Genomic DNA, 27,679 nt, shown 5'->3' with positions numbered 1-27,679 from the left:
CAAAGTCAGATATTGTGCCACTCGTCTCGATTGTGCTGGGTCCACAAAATGCCCACAGCGGGGACACTTCCGGCTCAGGGCCCCCCTCCTCCAGGGAGGCTGTGTACCTGTGCGCTGCTCCCGGGTGGCCATGAGGTGCTGCGGCTTGTGAAGGTGGCGTTTTTCCTCTCCAGAAGGGAGTTTCTGCCTCTTCCACCTCGATTAGGATTGTCCTTTGTTGCGGGAGTTCCTCTTATCCAGTTTTCAGTTCTGTCTCATGGGTAATTTTTCCACAAGTAGTGGTAAATTGGCTGTGTCCTTGGGAGGAGGTGAATTCAGAGTCTGCTTATGCCGCCATCTTGACTTCTCTCCCCAGCTTCTTAGCTTTGATTGGCATTCACATCCCGGATGCTTGGGATGACCTCATTAATTGGGGTTTGCAGAAACTCATTTCTTGAGGTTTTTACCAGTCAGGAATGAGACCCCAGTGGGGATAAGCTACTGGCCACTGCTCTTAGAGCCCTGTGACTCCACCGACAGGGTTTGGGTCTAGACCCTGACGACATCACCTTCTCCCAGCTTCTTCTCTCTGAGATTGGGGGTTCCAGTCTCAATGACTCACTGGGCTGGGGAGGCCACACCTTCCTCTCCATCCTCTTGTACTTTCAGATGCAGAAGCTTCAAATGACTTTATCACCTTTTTTATTTGGAGAAATCTCTCTCACTAAACATTTTATTAATTTATTCCTCTAGAAGAGGAATAAATAACATTTTACAAGTTGATCTCTAATGAAAAAACTCATAAAACCAAGCTCATGGGAAAGCTCAAAATGAGTGATGGTTCAAATAAAACACAAGCTAACACAACTTAGTGATAGCACAGAGGGCTTTCAAAGAAAGTCCTGAGATTTATTTTTCTTGCATTGTTTTATCTTTGTTAAGTAGACATTTCGGTTAGTAATTATAGACAGTATTGTCAATGATACCATATATAGTACTGTACAAAAAATTTTCCTTCCCATTTCTGAGCATAGAGTCTGAAACAACTTTTGTCTTTAGTTAATTAAATTTGATGAATTTTAAAGCACAAACTGCTTACTTTTAAGAATACCCAAATTTTAGAAATTTTGGGATTTTGAAGGAAAGCAATGTGGTAAATATGGCTCGTATTTATTGGGTGCTGGTGTATATACATAAAACACTTCCTATATTCTTTAAGTGGTCTTAGGGGCCAAATTGTTAAAATGAAATTAGTCATGTAACTAGAATTGAGAAGATTTGGGTTATATAAAAAGCACTCCCTCTCCATTTTGTTATGTAATTTTTAAATTTCACTTTAAAAAAAGCTATACTCTTCCCTATAAATTAAAAAAAAAACTTTTTCTGGTTCTGTTCCTTAGGACAAAATCTATGGTACAACTCTCCTTAAAATTTATCTGGGAAAATGTCACATTTGCCTACCTGTCTTCCTGCTGCTCCATCCCAGTTCTCTCTAGAAACCCAGGCCAGTTTACTCAGCAGGAGACCTCTGTTAGCCTTTGTGAAAAGTTTTGAAGCATCTTTCTGAGTATTCTCTTTCAAATGGCACCTTCACCCACTTTTTCTGTTTGAAAATCCCCCACCTGCCCCCTTTCTTTCTTTCTGGCAATAACTAGGCCTAGACATCATTAATATCCTTTAAGAATAGTTTCACTCTCCTTACTTTTAATAGCTAGCATCCATCATAGACTGCTCTTAAAACATATGATTTGAAAATATTTTTAAAAGAAGAGAAAAATATTTTTTTAAATATTCTAAATAGAAGCTTGAAGTGGGATTTTCACACCACCTATGATGTCTTTATTCTTTCAAACATTCAGAAAGATGATCGTTTTCATAGACTTTGAGGAGTGGAAGGCATTTTTAAAAATCTAAACAATCTTATTTCATTGAAAGCCATCTTACTTTCTTCTCTCAGCCAATCAGAAGTCTGACTTGGTCGTCTGTAGTTTAAAATGGAACGTTCTGATTGAATCCTTTGTCATCTGAAACATGTACAGAATCAACTCTGAAACAACTGCTAGAAAACTCAAAAAATAATTCTTTTTTTTTTCAAATAAATCCAAAATAATTCTATCTTTTTTCAATTTCTCTTCAGAGGCAGTTATTTTTAACTATTTTGTTTTGTTTTGTTTTTTTGCCTACCTATTTCTTATATCTATGACATGCATTCTCAACAAAGACAGTGTCGCCCCCCAGAGGGCAAAAATTCGTTCTTGGGGAGGCAAAAAAACTTAGCCTTTTTGTGTGTAAAGCACAGATATACATACAGTACATAAACAGATATACAGTATACCTGCGGTATTAAAATTTTATGGGGGCAATTAGAAAAAAAGTCTAAGAGGGCTCCTTGTGGGAGGTAAATAATGATAAAAAAGTTGAGAAACATTCATCTATCAGATTTCATCATTGGTCCTTCCTCTCTCTTTTACACTTTACCTATCTTTTCGACTTGCCTTTACCTTGCGTAGTTCTCCTTGTGTTTTCCAGATCTGTCTAAAATTCTCCTCCTAGTTTCCTCATTTTGGCTGCAGCCAATCTTCTCCCCTCTCATCTGATCCACTGGGGCCTCACACTGATCCTCCTACATCTCCTCGGTGACCCATCTCCTCCTCACCACCCACCCATCTCATCTTTGATCTATGCCTCTGTTGGGAATTAAGTATAGTTTCCCCTCCTAGATTCCACAGGTCAACCTTGTCATTGTCCCTCTGTGGGAACATTCATTAGCCAAGAGTAGGATTGGGGGATATTCCATCCAACCAAAGTTGCGCTGTGTTTTAGGATGTGAAGAGATTGAATTCAGCCAACTTATCTTCAGAGAAGATTTCCTTCATGATAGCTACTTTGGGGGCCGCCTGCACGGTCAAATTGCCACGGAGGAGCTGCACTTTGGGGAAGGCGTCCACCGAAAGGCCTTCCGCAGTAAAGTGATGCGGGGCCTCCTGCCAGTCTTCGAGCCCGGCCACGCCTGCGTGCTCAAGGTGCACAATGCTGTCGCCTACGGGACCAGAAACAACGATGAGCTTGTCCAGAGAAACTATAAACTCGCTGCCCAGGTGGGTCCACCTGCCGTAAAGGTGGCAGTTGAAATGTGAGAGGGACCCATGATAACCTGAGATGAAAATCAGACTCAGAATTGATGGGAGTGTCTCCAAGAGGGTGTTTTCTCCCTTTGGGGTATACTTATAAGGGAGCCATGGGATTAAGACTAAATGCTGGGAATCATGTCTCAGTTCCCAGGAGTAATTTCTTGGCCTCATGCCAGCCAGATGGGACTCAGCCTGTGTCTGGAGGCACCTCATCAGTTCTGACCTGGACTGGGATCATTTCTGTGCCTAGGAAGTCCCATGAGATCCCTGGGGGCTTATTGGACACAAGATCATATGGAAAGTAGGGGTTCTAAGCTATACTAGATTCCAGGATTCCCAAGGATCCCCAAGGACAGCTAAAATCAGGATTGGTTTCTGGAGTGTTTTGTTTTATGGAGGAGGAGGAGGCTGCAGTATATTCAGAAGAGTCAGTGTTTGTCCTGTTTCCTGCCTTCCTGACTTTGGTTCAATGTCAGCCCATAAGCTATGGAGGGAGATTGACCCAAGTCTCTAGCTAAGTCCCCACCTTTCTGTGTTGTTGAGTCACAAAACTCTTGAGGCAAGAGGAGAGCATCAGCTTCTCTCCCTGCCTCCCCCTCCCACATAGGTCAATGTGCCTCACTCTTGACACCAGCACTGGCCAAGCTTCAGGAGAGCTGGGTCTAGCTCTTCACAAACTGGGTGCGTTTTTAAAATTGTTACCTATAAAATGAATAAGTATTCTGAGATGAATCTCTCAGGTGCTCTTAAGCATTAATCATCCATGATTCTCTCAGATGTAGCAATGTCATCTGGGACTTGGTGCTCATGAAGGCAGCCCCTCTTCTCCAAGTATAGCATTTTGCCAATTGTCTTCCTTTCTCTTCCAAATCCACCCTTCTTTTTTCTTTTCTTTCACTGAGTATTCCTTACATCTCAAATATTATCTGGCCCAGTCGTGGAAAATCCCCCAGCATCCAGACTGCCAATCAGAAAGGGCCCCCAGAGTGGAAAACAGGATCCAATTTGCTTTGTATCAGCCAACAATCTTGTCAAAGTGTTCACTGTTTACTACTCAAATTCCCCTTTTGAAGAAGAACCTCAGGTGGAAGAACTCATGGAAAACCCAGCAGGCCCCAAGCTTTACCTGGCATCCTGCCAAGGGACCAGTCCCCTGAGCTCAGGGGTGAACTTCAGCCATATGAGTTCTAGAAATTTTATAGTTCAGGGACATGTGGCTCCAGAGACCACTTGTCCTCCACTTGAGTAGTTCCTTCAGGTCTAAGAGTTCCTCTGCAATTGGCCAGCTCTTGGTTGCAATAATTGTTGCCTCAGTGCCCGCAACCAGGGGATGGGTTTGGGAATCCATTGGCTTGAGCTATATGAGGAAATCTGATTAGCCTTACCAGACAACTCTCTGAATTTCCTCTAATAACTTGGATTTCTCATGTGTTTGGGTGGTATAGGAATGCTACGTTCAAAATACTGCCAGACACTATGCCAAGATCTATGCTGCTGAAGCACAGCCTCTGGAAGGCTTTGGAGAAGTGCCAGAGTAAGTGTGTTCACCCTCTCTTATATTACTACCCTTGACTTGTTGGGGACTCGGGGGGGGCCTGGAGGGATGAGAGAGTGAGAAGGACCAGTAGGACAAGCATTTCAATTGGTCTCTGTCTGTAAGCTCCACGAAGGCACACATGGCTGCTATCCTATTCTTCACTGGGTCACCAGAGGCTTACAGAAAGATACTTGATAAATAGTCTTTAAACAAATGTATGTATGTATGTATGTATGCATGGATGGGTGAATTCAATAAATGTATCTATCATGTTAAATAGAAAAGAAGGAATATCTACTCTCACGGATATTACATTGTCTAAACAATAAGCAAATATAAGAGAACACGAGAATATCACAAAACGATTAGTCCTATGATGAAAATAAAGTATAGTGCTGTGTCATGGAAGAGTGAACTGGGTGATCAGAAATATAGGAAAATAGTACCTACTTCCTGGAATCCCACAGTGATGAATTACACTGATTACTTTTGTCCACTCATTGACTAAATATTTGTTGACCCAAGCAGATTTTTGGATGTCTGGAGCTTGTGTTTACTGGTCTCTTTATCTGGTTGAGATCATGTGCGTGCTTAAGTAGAAAAAGAAAGTGTGTGCCAGTGCACATTGGAAATTTCAGACAGAGCAAGTCTTTTATATATCAGTAAAATATATCAGAGTGAGGAAAGAAGGAAGGAATTCTTGTCTACACTGTCCCTGTTAACTCACAAAATAGGAAAAATTCTCTTCCTGAGGTGGTATGCTAGACATACCATGTATAAAGTCTATAAACCCTTTGCCAAGAATTGCTTAACATACTTATTTAGTACACAAACATTTCTCAGCAACTCCAAGAAAAATTAACATAATGCAAAGAAAAAAACACTTAATTGCTTTTCTGTTAAATATACCAAGACAGCAACCTGGACCGAGTTGGGTCTCCCGTTATAAGAACCACCCCATCCCGCACTCTCTTTCTTCTCCAGTCCCCCTCTTCCCAGTCTCTGTCCTCTTAGGTTCTTCTCAAGGAGGAAGAGTCAACCCAGTAACCAGTTCACCACGCACAGAACCTGCAGCGCCCTCCTGCGGGGGCAGACCCAAATTTTGTGTGGCTTAACTCATACACAATTTGGGGCCCTTTCTAAGGAAAAGAATTCAAAATTATGAATATAAAGATTGGTTCAGGGACTTGGAAAGGGCCAGAGCAAGTGAGAGTAAGGAGGGATAGGGATAAGTGTCCTCGAAAGGGCATCTGTGCCACGTTCCACATTCATTGAACCAAAATCAGAGGATTCTACACAGGAAACACACACGCGTGCGCGCACACACACGGTGCCTACCTATCTCCTCTCTACTGCTTTATTTTTTCATATAGCATGTAGCACTATACATTTACTTGTTTATCTGTCTCCTTCATTTAAATCTAAGATCCTTGTGAGCAGAGCCTCTGTTTTCTTTACTGTTGTTTTCCGGAACAGCATCTGGAAGAGTATCTGACACACACAGAAATCACTGAATGAATATTTGTTGACTGAATGGAAGGAAGGAAGGAAAGATGGAGGGATGGATGGAAGGATGGGAATGTGGTGGACGGATAGGTGGGTTATAGTCACCAGACCAGTGGGTCATTGAGGTATAATGAAGACATTCATTTCTATAGGGCAGTTAAACCCCATCCCAAGGAGGAGTTTCTGACCAACCCTTGGAACAAATGAAAAACAGAAACACGTCCTTTTACCCATTGAATAATCATTGGGGTATTTTTTTGTCTAAATCTAATGGAACCCAGGGATTTATTCTGCAGCTCCCTGATACTCCAGGTGAGGGTAGAATGCCCCCTAATGTCTTTATTCCCATCAGAGAATATGATGTGTGCCCATATTCTCTTCCCTTCTAGGATCATTCCCATTTTTCTTATCCATCGACCTGAGAACAACATCCCTTATGCAACAGTGGAGGAGGAGCTGATTGGAGAATTTGTGAAGTATTCCATCAGGGATGGGAAAGAAATAAACTTCTTGAGAAGAGAATCGGAGGCTGGTCAGAAGTGTTGTACCTTCCAGCACTGGGTATACCAGAAAACAAGTGGCGGCCTCCTAGTCACAGACATGCAGGGTGAGGAGAGCAGCTTGACCCGGGCACCAAGGATGCTGTGCACCTGGAATGTTCCTGGGGATGGGGAGAGGGGGAGAGGGAGAAGTCTGCTGGGTGCCTTTAAGTACCTTTCCCAGTGGAAAGTGTTACTAATGTCTCATCATAAACAAGGTGTGACAAAGGAGCCCAAAATAGCCAGCCAAGGGGAGTAATACAGTATAGTTTAATAATTCATGCCAATAATGCCTTCCCATTGCAACAGGTAACTGAAGATTGGCTTTATTGTTATATCCTCAACAGGCACAATTCAGAAGTATATATGAAAATCTGGATGTACCAAAAGCTAAATTAAGATGTAATAACTCATTTTTAGTAGGTGAATGAGTCTTTCACAGTTGCTTTAGTTTTTAAGCTCCCCTGGTGAATTTACAGCATTTCAATTTATATACAAATTGTTAGGAAAACATTTGTCATATGAATTGGGAATGTCATAATTAGGTTTCCCATGGAGAAAGACCCAAGACAAATTGCAGTTTGGAGGTTCCCCAAGACTGCCCTCAGGTTCATTAATTTGCTGGAAGGACTCACAGAACTCAGAAAAGCCTTTACACTCATGGTTGAGGTTTATTACAGCGCAAGGATACAGGCTGAAATCAGCAAAGGGAAGAGGCACACGGGCAGAGTCAGGAGAGACCAGGTGGGAGCTCCCAGTTGTCCCCTCCTGGGGGAGTCATGTGGATAGCACTTGCTTCTCCCAGCAATGAAGGGTGGCAATATGCATGGAGTACTGCCAACCCGGGAAGCTCACCCGAGCCTTGGTGTTCAGAGTTTTTACTGGGGGTCCGTCACGTAGGCATGGCTGACTGCCCGCAAGATTGACCTTAGTCTCTAGCTTCTCCAGAGGTCAAGGCTGATACCACGTGGCCCAAGGTGCTAGGTACACAAAGACACTCTTAACAGGCAGGACATTCCAAGGGCTTAGAGGCTACCTCCCATGAGTTGGGCATGGATCAAACTTTTATTTGGGCAAAGTTAATCCTTTACTGCACACAAATGTTCAAGTACAAATATTTGGGAGGGGATGCTAGGAAACACTGGTAGGAGAGTGAGGAAGTGTGGCAGGAAAAGGGAAGGCAGTCAATAAGGTACTTTATAATACAGCCAGGTACCACTATGGACAGCCAGGTACCACTGTGGGAACTCTGGGAGCTTGTGCAGAACACACTTCTCAGAATTGTCATTCTCAAGGAGTGAGGGAGCAGGGGTATTTATACACCAACTCCCTTTAGGTTCCAGCAGAACGCTGCTCCTGGTGGGGTCGTTAATTCCCTGCACTTGCCACATGCCACATGGGCAAGCCAAGCTGAGCAAAGCAGGCTCCTGTGATCAGAGAAAGCTCTCAGGTGAAGAAAGGCTGGTGGTGGCACCTGGAGGTGGAGCCAGTGTGTACGGAAGTGGTTAGGGTGAGGGCAATGGGTGGGGCACCCACAGCTTCTGCCACAAGGGTTTTCCATTTCTTTTCCTTTCCAAATAACGGTGCTGTTAAGAAAAATCTGAACTGTAATTATTTGCCTACTAAACATCAGGCATTGTCATTGACAGGGATCCCAAGCTCTATCTGTAGCATGGTGGTGAAGAGGAGACCGGCTCTGGGTTCTGTTCCCTGCTCCTCCTCCTCCTGGCTTAGCCTTGGGTGAATAACTTACCTCTCTGGGCCTCGTACTTTCCGCATGGGGTTGTTGTGAAGATTAAATGAGATAGTAAAACATTTAGCACAGTATTGACGCATAATGTGTTCCCTATTTTTTTAACTTTTTTTTTTTTACAATTTTTTCTTTTCTTTTTTTTTTGGAGGAAGATTGGCCCTGAGATAACATCTGTTGCCATTCTTCCTCTTTTTTCTTTTTTCTCCCCAAAGCCCCACTACATAGTTGTTTATCTTAGTTGTAGGTCCTTCTAGTTCTTCTATGTGGGATGCAGCCTCAGCATGGCTTGATGAGCAGTGAGTAGGTCTGTTCCCAGGAACCAAACCGGTGAACCCTGGGCTACCGAAGTGGAATGCGTGAATTTAACTGCTATGCCACCGGGCTGGCCCCTCGTATTTTTTTTACTTTTTATTTTGAAATAACCACAGACACCAGAAGTTGCAAAAATGAACAGAGAGGTCCCCATGTACCCTTTGCCCAGCTTTGCCTAATGATAACGTCTTATATAACTATAGTACATTGTCAAAACCAGGAAATTCACATTTGCACAATATAATTAACTAGACTACACACCTTTCTTGGATTTTGCCAGTTTTTGCATGCACTCATTTTTTCCTGTTATTTTTATTTAATCATCATAATAACCCTGGAAAGAAGATATTATGATCCCCTTTTTATATATGAGAAAACGGAGGCCCAGAGTCTGTGATTTAATTGCCTGCTGTCACTCCTCTAGTGAGCAGAGGGATCCAAGACTCCAACCCATGATTTCTGACTCTGAACCTCATGTTCTTTCCACTGAACTACAAGTTTACAATTGGTAGGAGATTTCCAAGTGTCTCTTGATGTTAAATGTTCCTGTGAGGGACTCCTTGAAGGCCAGCCAGGAAGTGCAACATTATAGTTTTGCAGATGAGGCCGATCTGCAAATGGTGAGCCACCATATCTGCTCACTTCTTGGAGAGACTTTGCTCCCACACACAAAATATGGTCTTAACAGACAGCTTTTTTTTTAAATAATTTTTATTTATTTATTTATTTTCCCCCAAAGCCCCAGTAGATAGTTGTATGTCACAGCTGCACATCCTTCTAGTTGCTGTATGTGGGACGTGGCCTCAGCATGGCCAGAGAAGCAGTGCGTCAGTGCGCGCCCAGGGTCCGAACCCGGGCCGCCAGCAGTGGAGCGTGCGCACTTAACCGCTAAGCCATGGGGCCGGCCCCAACAGACAGCTTTCTATTCTAATTAGACCCTGGCTGTGCGATTGTTGATGTTTCCCCATCTTTTCTCCTTCAGAGTTAATTTTGCATTAAATATAATTCTTCTGCTGAAAAGCAGCACCCTGGAGCTTCGTGCACAGCTAGTTTCGCTTCCAGGCACTGGTTAGCAACCATAGTGGAATGTCACATCTCTCTGTCAATGATGTGTGCGGTTTAATGTGTGGGCGCGGTGTTTCATAGGGGTGTTTATTTACGCTCTGCTGCTGCTAGGAAAAACCTTTTTATTGTCATCGTCATTGTGGCACAAGATAGCACATCCGTTCTCTAAACAGTCTCCACATTTTATAATTTTCCTGAGACACTGGAATTAGGATTAAAAAACCCAAACTCAACCATCGCCTTCTCAGACTCTTAAAAGTTATCGCCTCCCTGGTTGCATTTGCTTGTTAACAGGATTTTGGCAGGTCCTGCAGGTTTCAGGGGTGAAAACTGAGCCTGTGATTGGCCTTAAGATCTTCACTCTGGTGAAACCACTAGAGTTCCTAAGAAATGTTACCCCAAAGACCCAAGAACCCAAATTCTGGGGGACAAACTCCTAATGCTGCCTGCTGCCTTCCTCCCATCAGAAACAACCTGTAGCTGATGATTATTCCCAACTCGGCTTAATAGCTGCGCACTAGAATTTAAATTATTATCCTACAGGGACCCTTAATAACCTTGGTTGAATTGCTGGCAAAGTATTAAACCAAGAGAGAGAAGTTTCCTGTTAAAAATTATGTTCTGTTTTTCTAAACTGTAAGTGATAGCTGGTAATTGTGAGAAGCAAGGAAAAGCGATTCCCCAAGTTCAAGGACCTTTTGCCAAATGACTTTTAAAAACTGGACTTCTTTGCAGCTGAGAGCTGTGATTTTTAAATACAACTTTCCATGAAACAAAATGTCCAAAGAGGGCGTTTGCAATTTGGTGTCTTTTTTTTTTTTTTAGCACAGTCCCTGTAATAAAAGCTACGTGAAGCATTTCTACATATGTTCTAGTTGTTAGCAGCTTTGAAAGAATGAGATGAATTAGTTGCCAACTGTGAAAGAGGCTTTTAAAATGCTCACTGGCTCACCCAAAGTGCTGTGTCTAATTTAGCTCACAGGTGCACTGCAGAAAACAAGGCTCAGTGCTTCTGTCTGATGAGCCAGCCCAAATAGCAACATGGCCTGTATTTTTGCCATGTTCCAGGCGGACACTGCTGAATCAGAACGTTAACTCTTTAGCTTCCCTTTCCAGGTCCTCAGAAAACAGCGCTCATAGGAGTGGAGACCCATGGAACTAGGTTGCCATCAGGTCTGACTCTCAGGGTTGGTTTTGGGGGGATGCTGGTTCTTTGCCCACAGCCCGGACTGGTTTCTGTGCTGCCATGCCCCTCACTGAGCAGGTCACCTGCTGGCTGTGGGGAATACAGTGATCACAGCCTAGCCCAGGTAGGACAAGAGTCAGAGGCAAGAGAGGAGGAGGCAAGACCCAGACCTGGTGTCCTGCAGGTCCAGACAGATGGGTTGGGTAGCACTGCAGACCCTGTGCCCTGCCGTAAAAGGCCCATCACTAGATTGCACAGCTGAGACTGAGGCAGACATCCACTGAGTTGGAGCAAGTGCCCATAGCCACCACCCTAGAGAGACAGAGACTGGTGTGGCAAGGAGAGGCTGGAAAGGCCAGAGGCTGTCCACACTCTGGGCATCGGAGAGGTTTGCCTTCTTCCAGACCTGGGAGAGGTGAGGGATGTAGAGTGCGATGGGGGGTGGGCAGGGAGAGAGAGGATGGCTCTTCTCTACTGCAGAAGGTGACCGTCATCTTGCCCTTCCCCACCCTGCAAAACAGGAGGATTTTCCATTCTCTTTGCATCCTTGTTCCTTAGCCACTCTCCCAGTTGCTCCTGCTGGGGAGGCAGAAGCAAAAGGACTTCTGTGCGCTGGGGATTCTATCAGGAATGCCTGTGGTGCTTTGCGGGACCCGAGTGGGAAGCTCAGGAGCTGTTTTGCTGTTTTGGTTTGGTAGCCCCCCCACCCCCCGCAATAGTTTAATGGCTAGAGGTTAGGATAAGTGTCAAAGGGTGAGACCATGGGTGTCACGTGTCAACACGTCCAGGCCAATGGTCCAGCTACTCAGGAGTGTTTCCCCAGGTCTAAAGCCAGTCCAGAAAATCTTCAGTCCTGGATCAGAAAACTGTATGGAAGTGGGAAATCGCATGTCTGGAGTTTGGCTTTGAACTGAACAAATGCCATCTCGAACTTTCTCACTGTTGGCCCTGGCCACCCCAGCCCACGCCCACTCCACCTTCCATTGTGAGGGCTTCCACTTTCAGTGAAGAATGGGGAGCAGACCTAAGCCCAAATCAGAGCATTTCTGGGGAGAGAGCTCGTGGGGCGAGAGACAGGCCTCAAATTCATTCACGGGGCAGCTGGCCTCACTCCTCCACCAGAGGTGTGGGCCAGGCAAGCAGAGGACATCATTTCTGGAGCTGCAAAGGGCTTGGGTGGTCTGGGGCGCAGGCTCCACCACTCACTTCCATGAGCCACGACTCCCCTGAACTGCTGCGTCAGAGGCCTGCCTTCCCCATAGAGCTGGATGCATGTCTGAAAGGCTGTCAGCCTCCACAGAAGGAAACCTCTGCCGATGGAAATGAGGAGGAAAGTGTGTGTTTATGGAGGAAGAGAATGATGATGGAGCTGTCACGACCCCTCCCTGTGAATAGATTGTTGGTCCTTTCTGAGGGGCCCCGTGTAACACAAATTCCATCTTTGCCCTCTCTTCCTATAGGTGTAGGGATGAAGTTAACTGACGTTGGCATAGCAACACTGGCTAAAGGGTGAGTAGAAAAAAAATCACGTACGTTTTATCATTCAACTCTGGGCTTCCAAACTCCTTCCGGGCAGAGCCTGTTAGGCTGATGTGGGCAAAGCAGATTTCTTGTCCTAACTGGGAATGACAAATGTTCTTGGGATGAATTCAATTCACTTCCCTCACTTAGATAAAATATTTATGGACTTTGTTCTCGCAGGGAAACAACACATTTGTTTCCTAACTTTGAAACAAACAAGAACTCTGAAAACACATTTCAAGATTAACTACTAGCAGGAGTGCTATAGGGGGAAAAATGCCAGCATGGTTGGGATTTCTTGTAACTATGAATGTTCCATTTTTCTACATTGAATATCTTCACTCTTACAAGCTTCTTTGAATATATACTGTATATATTTTTTGCAATTGAGTGCAGTGAATTCAATTTGCATATTTTCAATGTATTTTTCCCAAATAGTACTTTTGGCGGCTCCCAGACTTCCATGGTGATGATTCCAGGAGCAAATAGCTATGGAAAAGTTGGAATTAGTTACTTTGGTTGTTGTCGATGGTTTTGTTTTCCTAATTTGGTGTAGGGTGTTGCTTTGCGTGGTGTGGGGTATGCCCAGACGGCACTGTAACATTTACCAGGGTGTCTTAAACACACTGTTCCTTCTCGCTCCTTTGCTTAACCACCACTGGGGAGAAAGTGGGCTATTTGTGGTTCTTGGTGAAAATAAAATTCTGGGTTGGAGCCATCATTGCTTTTGCCCACTGCTGCTGTTCCCACGTAGTGAGGCCATTTGTAAGGAGAAAGAAATAGAGGGGCAACTGATTTGTAGGAGGGACGGCATATGTTTTGAAATGGAGGTTTTATTGTTGTTCCGATGTGGTGAGGCCAACAGATCAGGAGATGACTGCCACTGAGAAGATGGTTTGTTACGCATAGTTCCCAAGAGGAGGGGGCGCGGCAGGCCATGGGGGCCCCCGTGAGGAAGCACCAGGGTCGAGGAGACAGAAGGCGTGAGGGGAAAATGTGGGCAAGAGTCTTTCTTGTGGTTTCTGTGGGAAGGAATGGGTAAGGCAGGGTAAGTGAGCTTATAATTGTCTACTTTGAACCTTTTCAGCAGGCTCTGGAGTGTAGGGGCTGTCCCTAGTTGTCTGGTACCTGCCCTGGGGTGAGGGGGTCAGGTGGATAGTGGTCCTGAGTGTGAGACCCAGTAGAGGAGGTGGTAGGAGTGGGCTCTGGATTGGTTAGTTTGCATATGAAAGGCTTTCTAGAAGCCCAGGCATTTATTTACCATCTCTAGGAATTGGCTGTCTCTGGGAAGGGCAGTCCCTCCAAGGTCAGCAGGACCCCAGATGTCAAAGCATCTGAAATACAGAAAATAGAACAGCATGATTAATCCAGCTTACTCTCCTGTGGCTGGGAACAGCTCATTTACGTGAGCTTTCTGGTTATTTCAGACCACTGGCATCAGCAATGCTTTGACAAGTGTACTAATTTTCAACCTTAATGAAGGATGGAGACAAGTAGAGGGATTTGAAAAAAGTGGAAAGAGGACCACTCTTTCTTTCAACCTCCAGGTCAATAAGTCTGATTCACAAAGTTCTCACTGACTACACGAAGCTTCTGATTTGGTTTTAGAACTAAGATGCAATTTGGGCATTTTCCATCTCAAAACCGCTCAGGATAATAAAACTTTGTGTTGGCACTATCTCCTCGCTTCATCCCCAGTGCTGACCGGAGCCCTAAATGTCATAGGAGTCAGGGGATTTGGTCGTGGCCTTGGGCTTGTGAAGAGAGCACGTTAGGAGGGCATATGATGTAGTGGGGACAATGGGGGTTTTAGAGAGGGATTTGAGGTCAAATCTTGGTCCTGCTACTTCTGATTCTCCTGGTGTATCCTTGCTTCTTGGCGTCATAGGAATTTGTCCTGCCCACGTGATGAAGAGGGTGACCCTGCATCCTGGTTTGCCCAGGACAGTACCATTTCATGCCTGCTGTCCCACCATCCCACCTCGTTAGTCATTTGTCCTGGACACGTTTCTCCATTTAGGAAATAAGTTACATCATGCCCCTATTTGTGAAGGGATTCTCTGGACCCCAGAAGAATTTCCAGAGTAAAGTTTCTCTTTACAGACTCCATGTTCTCTACGGGACATTGCAAACTCAGGCATCAGCCAGACCGGGTTCAAAGGCTGGGTTCTTGTCTTACCAGTTATGTGAGTGCGTGATTTTAAGTTGTTGAAGCCACTGGTCTAGAGACTGGGGACACAGGGGTTGTCTTGAGGATTCCCTCAGTTAACCTACCTCTAGTTCCTGAAGCTGAGCATGCACTTGACAAAAATTCCTTTCCTTTTCCCCCGTGCCTCAGCCTGACACCAGAGCAAGCGAATTTCATACTGTTACTTAGAACAGCTTTCTACCAACACAAAACAGAAACCTGTCCAAGAAGTTTCAGAAATTAGGACAAGCTTAAGAGCGTGATTATTTAAGACATCTTTTAAAAGCATCTTAACAGCTTCCAGGAGCCCGGACCACATTTTTCTCCTGATTTAAGAAGAAATCCAATCCCTTGGTTTTGTTCTCAGCCTTCATGTGACTTATCTGGCCTGGGACAGCTGCCCAAGACCCATTAGAAGAGCTGATGGCTGGAGCCCAGTGCAAAATGTTGTCTAGAAAGTGTTACTTACTTGCTGCCTTCCCTCTGAGGAGTGGTCAGGGAGGAGGTGAGAGAGGGGAATTCTGAAGTGTCTGAGAGCTTTGGAAGGCATATTAGATCATCTTGTCCATTGTTTTTTTTTAACTTTTCTTTAAACTTTTCCTTTTAAGCCATAAAATTTTTTTTCCAAAAGAAACGTTTCTTAGAAACACAGTTTAAAAAACTGATAAAAGGGAGACCTCTGATCGGAGTGCAAGGGGTGATTGGGAGATCTCTTTGGAGGCCCCTGGAGACCCTTGTGCTCTGGAGCGAAAACCAACAGTCGTGTCCAACCTCCTTACTTCCCAAGTGAGGAGCAGAGGTGCAAGCAAAGGGGACACCTGCTTACAGGCCCCCGCTGCACCGTGTAAGCCGCCCGAGGAAAAGGGGCAGATCCTCAATGTTCGCAGGCAAGATTGAATTGAAGAAACTCTCCAGGGAAAGCCAAAACTGCAAAATGGAGCTCCAACAATGGGGAGAGACTTGGAAAGGCTTCAAATTCAAAGGCAGCTTGCAGACAGCAGAGAAAAGTTCAGGCGGGAAGCAATCACGAGCAGGGGAGGAAAAGAGTGGGGAGCGATGCAGATGGCAGAGGGCTTCGGGAGAGCAGGGGCGAAGACTGATGGCTAAGCACTGATTAAACACATTCTCTTTATTCTTAGCAAGCACCCTCGGCATGCTAGGTTCACCCATGCTGCCATGCTGGGAAGGGAGAGTTGTGTGTTCTGAAGCCTGGGGAATGGGCGCAGTCCTGAGAAGCAGTGCTCCGTGTAGGCAGCATTACACGTGGTCTTTTAACCGCATGAGAAAGAATGTAAGGTGTGGATGGGAGAAACAATGCGAAGGCAAATCTGACTTCTTTAATAATAATTAATAATTCTAATGATAATAATAATAAATGATACTCTGTATTGTTTAAAACAGGAAGAAAAAAATCTCCCAAATTTAGGGCCCACTCTTTTTTGGCAAGCAGCGGTCAGGATCTTTTGTGGGAAGAGGAACCATTGGGTCATTCAAAGAAAATATTCGCTATATCCCATCTGCACCGTATATTTGGCTACTGACACCTGTAAATGCAACCTGTCTTGTTTTCTTGTTTAGTGAAGTCAGAGGGTGTGATACTATTTTGAGGGTAAATAGTTATTATTACTCTCATAAAACAGGGAACTGTCATGACTTACTCATTTTAATGTAACTTTACCTGAGAATATGATCTTTAAAACAGAAGTATGTCACATTTCTCCTGGGAGCCAGCGATATGAATATGTGTGGAAGCACAACACCTGTACCTCAGTACTCTTAATCTTTCAGCAATGTTGAATACGAAAACTTCAAGTTACAAAGTGTAGCAAACAGGATTGTTTTGACATCAAATAATCCATTTTCTAGGCAGAAAAGATACACACCGGACTGTTGAACACATTTCTGATTTGAAATTGCTCAGCCATTCAGAGTTCTCTGAAGAGGAGAAGGAAAAATGCCTGATTCTATAACTGGAGATTTGGAAATTTTACCAAACCAAACCAAAACCAGTGGAAACCAACGCACACAGGGGAGCAGACCTGCGCATGTCACAGTGGGTCCTGCAAACACACACCCCTCCCCGCCAGCAGTTGAGTTTCTGGGGAGATGGCGAGATTACGATTTAGCCACCAGAGGGCACTAGAGCCAATATTTTTGCCTTTGATAGTCTCCCAAAAAAGCCCATTTTGTGTCGCTGGATTGGAGTAAAACAAAGAAAAGCACCCTGAGCAGATTCCTTCCCAGTCAGTAAGCGTTGGACCAAAATAGGACTGATATGAATAGCCACAAAGGACACCCCTCTGTGTGGCCACTGGCCATCATCGCCTTTCTAAAGAATGATGAGGCGTAAGGCTGCATGGCGTGTGTTAGGTGTCCCTGATATGGAAACCAAATTCAGGAGGCCCTGGACCGAATCACCAATGGCTTGTTCCCTGCAGAGGGGCAAACGTGAGGTGATTAGGGCCCAAATATCAGGGCAGACGCAAGGTGGGGACCATTGGCTTGAGAAAGCAGGCTCTACTGGCGCCCATGTGCCCAGCTCAGTCCTGCAAACCACAAACAAGAGGAAAGATCAAAGTAGACTCCTGCATTCGGTTAAGCTGAATTCCAGAAAAAAGGCTCTGCCCTTAATGGCAAGAGCAGCCCACTTTGGAGTCCCTAAATGCCCATGAGCGACGGGGGGGATGAGGGGGTGGGGGGCAACGGCCACCTGGGATGCTTAACCCAGTCACAAGCCCACCACACCTGGAGAGGAAGGGCTGAAACAAACTTGTGGATGGAAAGAAATGGGATCTAATATTCAAGAAACACACCCCTAGAATAGGCGTGTGTGTGTGTGTGTGTGTGTGTGTGTGGTGACTCTAGGCAGACTATTTAATGCAATGCATGAATCTGCCAGGAGGGGAGGAAACAGATTTTAGAACAGAATTTCCTGACATCCTGGAAGTGCTTCTCACAGCAGGCCCAGGTCACTGTAGAGCCCAGACATTCTAGCTGACTCACCAACACCGGGCTCCAAAGGACCAAGCTCCAAAGTGCTGAGAAAAGCACTTTTATATCCCAAATTATCTACTTTCCCACACCACCGCCATTGTCACCTACTCCGGAAGGCGGCCCGCATCCCATTGTAATCTGATATGCCGTTATGCAGTAGAGCTGGTTGGCCACTGGCTGATTTATTTGGCCCGTCTTTGGGATCACGGGGGTCTGGAGACCCATGAAAGGGACATTTACCATCTTCACAATTTTGTCAAGGCTGACACTACTAGCAATGCTCTTTGTGTGTGTTCCGAGTCTCCTGGGTCCAGGACTCAGCCAGGACACACCCCCTCCACGGAGTGGGAACAGCGTGGCAGTCTCCTGGCCTCTGCCCAAAAGTCTTGCAAAGGGCAGTTCTGTTGAAGTGACTGGAGTTGGGAGCCATGGAGTTCCTCCCATTCCCCAACACTACTTGTTAGTTACCCCCTGCCCAGTCCATCCCTGGGACCTGAGGGACTCAGAGCCAGGTTCTTCACCATTTGTCAGCCAGCTTCAGAGACAAGTCTGAACAGAGAGAACATCTGGCAAGATTGACAGACTCGAGATCGCCCCCTGCAGGACAGCTTGGTAGACCGTAGGAGGAAGATGAAAGATGAGAAAGAAGTGATGGCCAAGAGAGTCAGGGGTCACAGAGAGCCTGAGAGGAGAGGACTGGGTGAACACCAGAATTTTCCAGAAAAAAGTTATCAATGCCTTCAGGAAGGTCTAATCAAAATGCAATGATGGGGAGCCTGGTTACAGGGATTGAAGAGGGAATGTGCTGCTAGGATGCCATTGACTCAACAAGTTTATCAATAGAAGACAAGGAAAAGTCTAAAAGGTAGCTAGAAAAAGGAATAGTGTGTGCGTGTGTGTGTGTGTGTGTGTGTGTGTGTGAGAGAGAGAGAGAGAGAGAGAGAGCCAGCGAGCTAGAGTGCCTGTCTGAAGGCCAAAGGGAGGGAGCCTATGGAGAGGCAAAGAATGAGGGACTAACTGTAGAGTGATGCTCCAAAGGAGAAGAAGCCCCTCCCTGAGGATTTCGGGGCCTGTCACATCAGGAAGGCCCTGCAGTCAGCATGGTCCAATCCTGACACATTGAAAATGTGGCCTCGACCGCCCTCACCCACCCCCGACATCAGACCAGATGCTCTTCTGAGTGGTGAAATCTCAGTAGGAATGTTGATGCTCTTCTGTTGCTTTAACTGCCTGGCCCTGTGGCCCTAAAGGGGCTCCCCCTCTGCAGATAAAATGAGGGTGGGCCTTTGGGAATCAGAGCTCTGGGGCTCTAGGACAATGGATGAGTCTCAGACTGTCTATTTTATGGGTGTCTTGTCCCCAGTATTCCTTCCTTGGCTCTCTTTGTCCCCAACTTAAGTTTCGGATGTTAAGGAGAAGACTCTATGCTCCCTGCTTATCGCTAGGGATGGCACTCATGGCCTCAAGAGTGGACCCACAGTAGATGATTGGCTGTCCCTCATCTCTCCAGGGGCCCCCTCCTCTCTCACGTCACAGAGACCCTCCTAGTTTTGAGGTGCCTTCAGAAGCAACGAGAGCAGGAACCTTGTGAATGTGCAAGGCTTCTAGAACATCCTTGCCAGCAGAACCAGAGAATCAGAGTTGTAGGTGTGCTCTGCCCTCCTCTCTTTATACCTCTAGCATTCTGCTTTTTTCCAGCCTGGTTGGATGTCAGGGAAGAAAGTGCCAGGGCTTGTTTCCATGGAGGCAGCCCAGGCTGTTGCTTAAACCCGAAGGAGGGGCTGGCGATAAAGGCAGAGAGTGGGCAGGGAGAACCGAGGGCTGTAAGCCAAGAGAAAGAGCTGGGTTTGGTTCTAACAGAGATGGAGCCACTTGAGCAGTTGTGTGACCATGATCTGACTCACTCAGGGTGGCTGTGGGAGACTGCTGGGACAGGACGGCAGCAAGGACAACCACCAGGAGGCTACCTTGATAGGCCGGGTGAGGGGCGGTGGCAGCTGGCTGGGGGTTCCCATGTTTGTGGGGGTAGGGTGCTGAGGTCACTTGTCCGAAAGGAGGAGGTCAGCTTGGAGACAACCTCAGAATACAACTTCTCTGAAAAACACAGACTTGGTTATGTTACAACGTCCCCACCCCAGAGAGCTCAGTGACTTTTACAGAAGAGTTTTTAAAAGTGATTATGTGAAAACAAGATTTCTGTTGTCAGACAATTTTGGGAAACCATAGGTTGAATACATGTAGGAGGTTTCTTTAGTGTGAGATGTCAGAGGGTCTTAAAAGAACTGATGTGTATTTTGAATGCCCAACGGGGCAGGGAGAGAGATTACATAGTATTTCTCACAGTACTTACACCACAAAATTATTTTTTTTTCAAAGCACCTTGTGGGACTATTGCTCCTTGGAACATATTTTGGGAGACGCTGACCCATGGGAAAAATGACATAGCATGGCTTATGAAGCCTTCCACAAATGTCCTGCAGCCTCGTCTCTCCTCAGAAAGCCTGCTCTTGCTCAGAACGTCCTCTGAACCTTTGCCCATGCTGTTCCCTCTGCCAGATAAACCTGGAGCCATTCCTCCTCTGTGAAACCTCCTTAGAACCCACCAGGCACTGGGAAAAATTGCATCCCCTGGGTTCCTGTAGCTCTTTATCACAGCATGATGTAATTACGTGTTGATGTGTCTGTCCTCCCTAGAAGATGGCCAGCTTCTGGAAAAGAGCCACGTACCCTATTAATCCTTTTTAGTCCTTTTATAATGTCTGCCATATAGCTAGTGCCCAGTGAATGAAGAAATGAATGAACAGACATGAAGAAATGGAGGGTATTGATAGAAATGCAGGAATTACTACATGGTTCTAGAATGGAGGGGCTCCCCGGTGCCTCTTCTTTTACATGTAGGTGACAATATGTTTTACCTGTTCATAAATCCAGCCCTGACTTTATGTTACACACACACACACATACACAGTGAACTAGGGGTTTATTTCAATTCCTCACCCTCATCCTCAACCTGAATTCTGTGTCCTTGTAGCCATTCCCTGTAAACTAAAATTTTCTTCAGAAAGGATATCAAACTAAAACTTCTGTAATAAATAGCTTCTGGCTGGCTTCTAAAAGGATTACCAGAGTGTGGAACTTCTCTGTGGGTTTTTCTCGTCTCACCTAGTTTTCTTTAAATGAGCCCTTTATTAAGCCAGACAAGAACCTTGGTTTCTTCAACACAGCCAGAGGTGGAAATCTCTGTAGCTTTGCTCCACTCCCCCCACGTCCAGTTGTGTTTGGAGGCAATAAATTGCACAGAGAAGCTGTGATAAACTGAGAGAGAAGCTGGCTATGCTGTCAATTGGTGATTTTTGTATGAGTCTGAAAGGCCGTGCCATCCATTATCAAGAAGAGAGGAAAGAGGAATAGTTTTTAAGCAAGAAATCAGCCTAGCATAGTTTCCAACACATAGTGAGTATTGGATAAATCTTTGTTGAGTGAGGGCAGGATTATGGAAATAGCTTCCTAGCTCCTCCTGAAGGAGAATGTTACAGAGTGATTTTATGATGTTGTATGACACAAATTTCAAAAACAAAAGACATACTTGTGTTCCAATTTAAATATAAAGATGTTTCCAAAGTCAAATAGGGATGATTTGAGACCATTCACACTGTATTCTATCTGCGTGCTACTCCAAGGGGGCCCCCGAACCAGGGGCATCAGCTCAGAGCTTGTTAGTCATGCCGAACCTCAGACCCCACCCCAGACCTCCTGATCCAAACCAGCATTGTGACAAGATCCCTGGGTAATTTGTATGCACCACTCCCATCCGAGGGGAAAGATATTTAAGAAAGGAGTCCATTGGATGTTGCTCAGTGGAATAAATGTATTGTTCTACTTCTGGAGATAGCGAGAGAGGATGGATAGATTAACATAAAGTGATGGGCTAGAAAATTATACCAGTTTGAGGTTAAGGATAAAAAGATCCAGTTGGTAAAATTCCACAGAGCTAAGGTTTCTAAAAATGGAAATGTGTGAAAAAATTCTCAAGTACAAGTTTTTTTTAATCTGTTCTGTTAAGTTCCTAGGGCTGCCAGAACAAATTACCACAAATTAGGTGGCTTAAAACAACAGAAATTACTCTTTTACAGTTCTGGAGACTAGAAGTCCAAAATCATGGTGTCAGCAGAGTTGGTTTCTTCTGGAGGCTCTGATGGAGAATGTGTTCCAGGCTTCTCTCCTAGCTTCCAGAGATTGCTGGCAATCCTTGGCATTCCTTGGCTTGTAGATGTATCACTCCAATCTCTCCCTCTGTTGTCACATGGTATTCTCCCTGTGTGTATATATCTTCTCCTCTTCTTACATAGACAGCAGTCATATTGGATCAAGTCTTATTGGATCACTGTACTCCAGTATAACCTCATCTTAACTAATTACATCTGCAATGACACTATTTCCAAATAAGTCCACACTCTGAGGTTCTGGGAAGGACATGAATTTTGAGGGGACACTATTCAACCCGGTATATGAGAGCTTGAGGTAATTGAACTCACGTCCTTCGAAAAACTCTGAGTTAATTGAGGATGTTGCCCTATTTCCTTCCTAGGCAACAGCAAGGGCTGTGAATTTGAGAGAATGAGAGAATAGAAGCCCAGCATCCCCGGCTGAGACAGAGGCCAAATTGAGAAAGGAGCAAGATTTTTAATTCTCTCGATGCTAGGTAGCAAAAAAAGTTCGCACTTGAGATAGCTAGGGGAGGGAAGTTCCATATTCTGAGAGCCAAGTCAAGAGTCCAAAATTAGACAGAGAGAGAAAGGGAAGTTCAGAGTGTGATATGGAGACCCCCCTGGGCCAAGATGAAGTAGCTCTGGTGTCCATTCATTTGTCCCCTCAACTTTTATTGAAAAACCCCCCTGGACAGTATTCCAGGCATAAAGTAGCGTCCTGGGAGAGATTGCAGTCTGTGCAGAGAAGACGTGCAGGCGTACCCCGAATTCCACAGAGTGGCTCTAGTCCTCACAAAGACACAGGGAAGAGGTTGGAGAGATTTCTTCTTGTGGTGTGGAGGGGGTTAGGGAGGGCCCCACAGAAGCCCTTGAGCTGGGCTGAAGGGAGCTGGGGTCTGAGAAAGGGGCTCCCAGACTGTGCAAAGCTGCTTCACTCTGGGGCCTCACCGTGCCCACACACGGCCTCCTATAGTACCATCTGGCTCCTGTCTCTGCTGTGTGACTCTGGCTTTCTGCGAGGACTCTAAAAAAAGAGGGACGTGGAGGAAAAGAAGGAGCCAGATTCCTGGGCCGAGGTCTGGGCTCCCAGGTGCTACTCCAGAGGACAGACCCTGCTGGGCTGCCCAGAAGTCCTGCTCCTTTGTGCAAACTCAGCTTTTTCCATTCCAGAGGGTGGGAACCATTACACCAGGGCTCACTTGTTACCCGCCATTACACACTGAAGAAGTGACTAGCGGATTTTCTGGGAGAACGCAATGTGAATTAGTTATTTTTCTCTGCAGAGACTAAATGTTGTTCAAATGTTTTAAAAGCCTCCGGGCGGCCTGAGTCAGATGACTTGTTTCCAATGTGCTTAAACAGGGAGGCTGCCCTGTCCGTGACCTTCCTAGTTTGTCTGAGACTCTCAGGAATCCGTGTGAGACGAGCGAGGCGTCCCTCCAGTAGAAGGACCGGATTAGGTTTTCCATCATGTCCCACAAACACAGGCCCAGGCAGCGTTGCATCCTGCCACGGAGTGCTCAGGCACCAAGGAAACGCAGTCAGGCTGACATTTCAGCCTTTCTCATGTTCTCCTGCAGGAGAAGATAGAGATATAAAGATGACATGATTGGCAGCGGAATTTTTTCTACCCTGCTAGATTCAACTCCTGTCTTGGGCTGACTTTTTCTTTGACGAGGGAGCTTGGCTTTTAGGAACTGAGTCATTTTTCACAAGAAAATGGACTGTGGGCTCCCCGGGGGCAGAGCCAGTCCCTCAGAGGAGGAGGGAGCAGGCTGGATTCGTAACAAACATGTCGGGATGGAGCTGCTCACTGATGCTTTGGCTCCAGAGATGAAAGAAACCTTTCATGCCCTACCTTAACAGCTTACAACCCAGCTTGGATTTCATAGGGAAAAGTGCACAGTCCCAAACCATTCATTCCGGGTTTATTGACCTTTACGGTTTCTACCAGCAAATGAAGGAGGCCCGATTTCTTGAATCATATTAGCTGCAGATTCAGCATGATGCCAGCACTGCAGACTTCTTTTTGCCAATTTGTATTTGGCCCTATTACTCAGACAAGGCCTGAACTCTCTCACACTCAGCAGGGCCAATTTTATGGGCATGCAACCCACAGGGCACCATGCTCAGAAGGGCCCTGGCAAAGCACATTCTCCTGTTATCATCATGAAAATCTTAATAATTTTTGAACAAGGAGCCCTTGTTTCTATTTTGCACTGGGCCCTGCAAATTATGTTGACAGTCCTGTATGCCAGGCTCACCCCTGTCCCTTCCCTTTGCCTGGCAAATCCCATATCCTTCAATCTCAGCTTCAACATCCCTTCCACAGGAAGCCCCTATCAGTTGCACCAATTATAGTATTGATAATTATGGTAATAACATGGCCAATATCAACTGAACGTCGTGCGCTGCGTGACATGCACTGATCTAGATGGTTTGTATGGATTTTCTCATTCCATCCTTTCTCATTCCATCGGCAACCCTTTGACCAGCTTTCTTGGTGGATCTTGTTCATTTGCAGGTGGGTGGGGACCCTTGTCCATTCAAGGACACTAACCTACCATGATGGGGATGTGAAAACACAGTCATCTACAGTTTGAGTGTGAAATGTCCCAACCAAAAGGAAGAGCCCCTGAACTAGACCAAGGCAGGTCAGCATGGTTCTTCCTAGAGCCTGCCAGAGAAAAAGGCCCAGATTCTTCTCCTCCCAGGGAGAAAGTGGAGTGTCACAGGAGAGAGCTCTCCTATAGGAGGAAGACCCAGATGGTTGCATCCTAATCTTGTCTCTGGCACCAACTCGCTTTGTTTTCTTGGGCTGGTCCAACCACCTCTCAGCCTAAATTCCTTTAACTGTAAATTGAAGAGTCTAAACTAAATAATTTCTTCCAGCCTCAAAGTTCTAGAATTCTTTCTCAGAACCCCTAGGTGGGACAGGGTGGCTCTCAGATCACCAAGGCATCTTCTAATTTTTATCAAGATGGTCCAGCACTAGTCACTATGACTACAAGGAAAAGAGTAATAACCTGCTGGTATATTGGAGCTGGAAACACCTAGAACACTCATATAATTGCAGGCCTTTGATCTTCACTGTGCAATCCAATAGGTCTTTGCCTTTACTTAATTCTACAGGGTTTGTTTTTTCTATCAGTAGTTGTGTTACCACCCAAGGGAGGTCATCTGCCGGATGCAAGACATGCCAATAGTTGAGAGGCAAGGTGGTAGGAGAGGAAGGGTTTTATTATAGCTTGCTAGCAAGGGGGAAGATGGCTGACTAATGTCCAAAAGAACCATGTTACAGAACAAAGACTACAGGCCAGTTATATAGGGGGCTGGTCTCTGGGTGTGGGAGGCATTTGGTCTTCAGATGGGGAAGACAGCTAATCTTCCGCTAGAGCAGACATCTGGTCTTCGAGTGGGGCAGATATCTAATCTTCAGGTAGGGCAGACATCTGGTCTTCGGGTGGGGCAGATATCTGGTCTTCAGGTGGGGCAGACATCTGATCTTCGGGTAGGGCAGACATCTGATCTTCGGGTAGGGCAGACATCTGGTCTTCGGGTGGGGCAGACATCTGGTCTTTGGGTGGGGCAGATATCTGGTCTTTGGGTGGGGCAGACCTCTAATCCTCAGGTGGGGCAGACATCTGGGCTTCGGGTGGGGCAGACATCTGGTCTTCGGGTGGGGTAGACATCTGGTCTTCAGGTGGGGCAGATATGTGGTCTTCGGGTTGAGGAGGCATCTCGTCTTTGGGCGGGGCAGACATCTGGTCTTAATTCCTGATAATCTTCTGTTTTACTGGATAAGCTTCAGAGACCAGAGCAACGCCCTACACCCAGATCTTTCAGTTGTCGTTTATGATGGCTATCAGCATAGACTCTCTGCCCAGGATCATAACATTCCTAAGAAACTCAAAAGAACAAAGTTATTGACTTATTGTAGCTGGGAGGGGCCATAAAATCTATAGAGCATGTTTTTCTCCTGGAGGGTACATATCCAGCTGGGTTAGTTAATCAGAGGTCATTCAAAGTTAACATGTTTTTTTCCTACAATATGGCTTCCCTTCTGTCGACCTTTTGTTGAGCTGGTATCAGTTGTGTCAACCATTTGGCCATTGTTGCTTAAAGTAGAAATAAATATATTTTCCATGCACCATTAGTTTCCCCTTTTAAAACTGGTAAAGTGTCCTGTGTAAAAAAATTGTGTTTCCTTCTATCCAAACTCACAGGTACAAAGGATTTAAAGGCAACTGTTCCATGACCTTCATCGATCAATTTAAAGCACTACACCAGTGTAACAAGTATTGTAAAATGCTGGGGCTGAAGTCGCTTCAAAACAACCAGAAACAGAAGAAGCCAAGCATCGGGAAAAGCAAAATTCAGCCAAACTCCACCACAGTGAAGAAGATGGCGTCTGGGACCCCGGCAGAAAGGAAAACCTAACATCCCATATGAACCAGTGGCCACCAGCTAGCGGCACACAGTCGTGTGGGTGGAAATCTGAAGACACCCAGGAGAGACGACGTGGCCTGCAGAGAGTGGTGTGACAGCCCTGTTCCCAGCTGCCTGTGCTCTGAGCTGCTTCTAAACCCGTCACCTGCTGTCTTTGCTGAAATGATTTCAGAGCAGGATTTATGACCAGACTGTGGAGAGACGGAATCCATTGTCAGTCTCCAAGACAGTCCATCTTCGTGTATACCTTTAGCATTTTTACCGACCTCGCCTTGTGTGTCTATTTGTGTATTTGCATGTGGTTGTGTTGTCAAGGACTTGGTACTGAGCAGTGTCTGTCCGCAGCTAAAATCCTCCCCCGCCCCATTCCCAACCTCGGGATTTCTAGATACATCTGGCTGCCAGATAAACAGAAAATGTGAATTCCTTCATCAGGTCAAGTCGTCGCACTAGTGTCGAATTTGCTATTGTGGCTGGAGGTAGCTTTCGAACCATAAGGCCATTTCCCATCCTTATTCACACATCCAGTTATAATCTTCTGTGTAATTAAATTCATATTCAAACAAAAAGTGTAAGATGCATATATTAGCACAGACACTTGTTCTTTAGAATTTGTGCCATATTTCACATTCCCCCAGGATTACTAATTTTCTAATAAGTTTACTGGAGCACAAAATATTTGCATCTGTGTTTTCTCCCCATTCTTATATCACTCCTTTGTTTCCACCATCTTTCTGCTTTGTGCTTTAAACCCAGGCTCCCTAAACCCAGGGCTGGCCCATGCTGGATTACACGGGAAGATGCTTGCAAATCCTGGCTGGGGCGTGGCTGCTCACAGGGGGCCCGGCCCCTCCCACCCATTCCACGTGGGTCTCCTTGGCCTTGGGGCCTCCTTCCCTGCCAGCTTGGGTCCTGCCCAGCTGTAGAGCAGAATGGCAGCAGCGGTTCCCACTGGGCAAGAGGAAACGAGGTCAAGACAGCTCAGGGACTGTTTTCTGGGCCCCAAACTGTGAGAGAATGTTTCATGCCCCACCAGTTTCTTATGGTTATTGTTTAATTAATCAGCTATTTTTTAGAGCAGTTTTAGGTTTACAGAAAAATGAGTGGAAAGTAGGAGGAGTTCCCATATGCCCCCTTCCCCACTCCATCATTTCCCCCTATTATTACCGTCTTGCATTAGTGTGATATATTTGTTACAAGTGATGAGCCGATATTGATACATTGTGAGTAATTAAAGTCCATAGTTTACATGAGGGTTCACACTTTGTGCTGCATACTCTCTGGGGTTTGACACACATACACTGACATGTA

General features: G+C 45.6%; 1 protein-coding gene across 2 annotated transcripts in view; it reads left to right on the top strand.

The window, feature by feature from the left end:
• ALPK2 (alpha kinase 2) overlaps positions 1-27,231 on the top strand; it is a 154,296-nt gene extending 127,065 nt beyond the window's left edge. Inside the window, exons 9-14 of one of the 2 annotated variants that reach the window (XM_058557212.1) lie at positions 2,803-3,077; positions 4,556-4,644; positions 6,543-6,760; positions 10,939-10,995; positions 12,469-12,517; positions 26,146-27,231. In XM_058557212.1, the coding sequence (XP_058413195.1) occupies positions 2,803-3,077; positions 4,556-4,644; positions 6,543-6,760; positions 10,939-10,995; positions 12,469-12,517; positions 26,146-26,359 (902 nt within the window). In that variant the 3' untranslated portion in view covers positions 26,360-27,231. The remainder of the gene's footprint in view (positions 1-2,802; positions 3,078-4,555; positions 4,645-6,542; positions 6,761-10,938; positions 10,996-12,468; positions 12,518-26,145) is intronic. The other variant, XM_058557213.1, reaches the window with a different exon arrangement.
• Positions 27,232-27,679: the final 448 nt, after the last annotated feature.

Source organism: Diceros bicornis, chromosome 16 (genome assembly GCF_020826845.1).
Source record: "Diceros bicornis minor isolate mBicDic1 chromosome 16, mDicBic1.mat.cur, whole genome shotgun sequence".
Taxonomy (NCBI): domain Eukaryota; kingdom Metazoa; phylum Chordata; class Mammalia; order Perissodactyla; family Rhinocerotidae; genus Diceros; species Diceros bicornis.
Note: the sequence above shows the minus strand (reverse complement) of the source record. Positions and strands in the feature narration are given on the sequence as shown.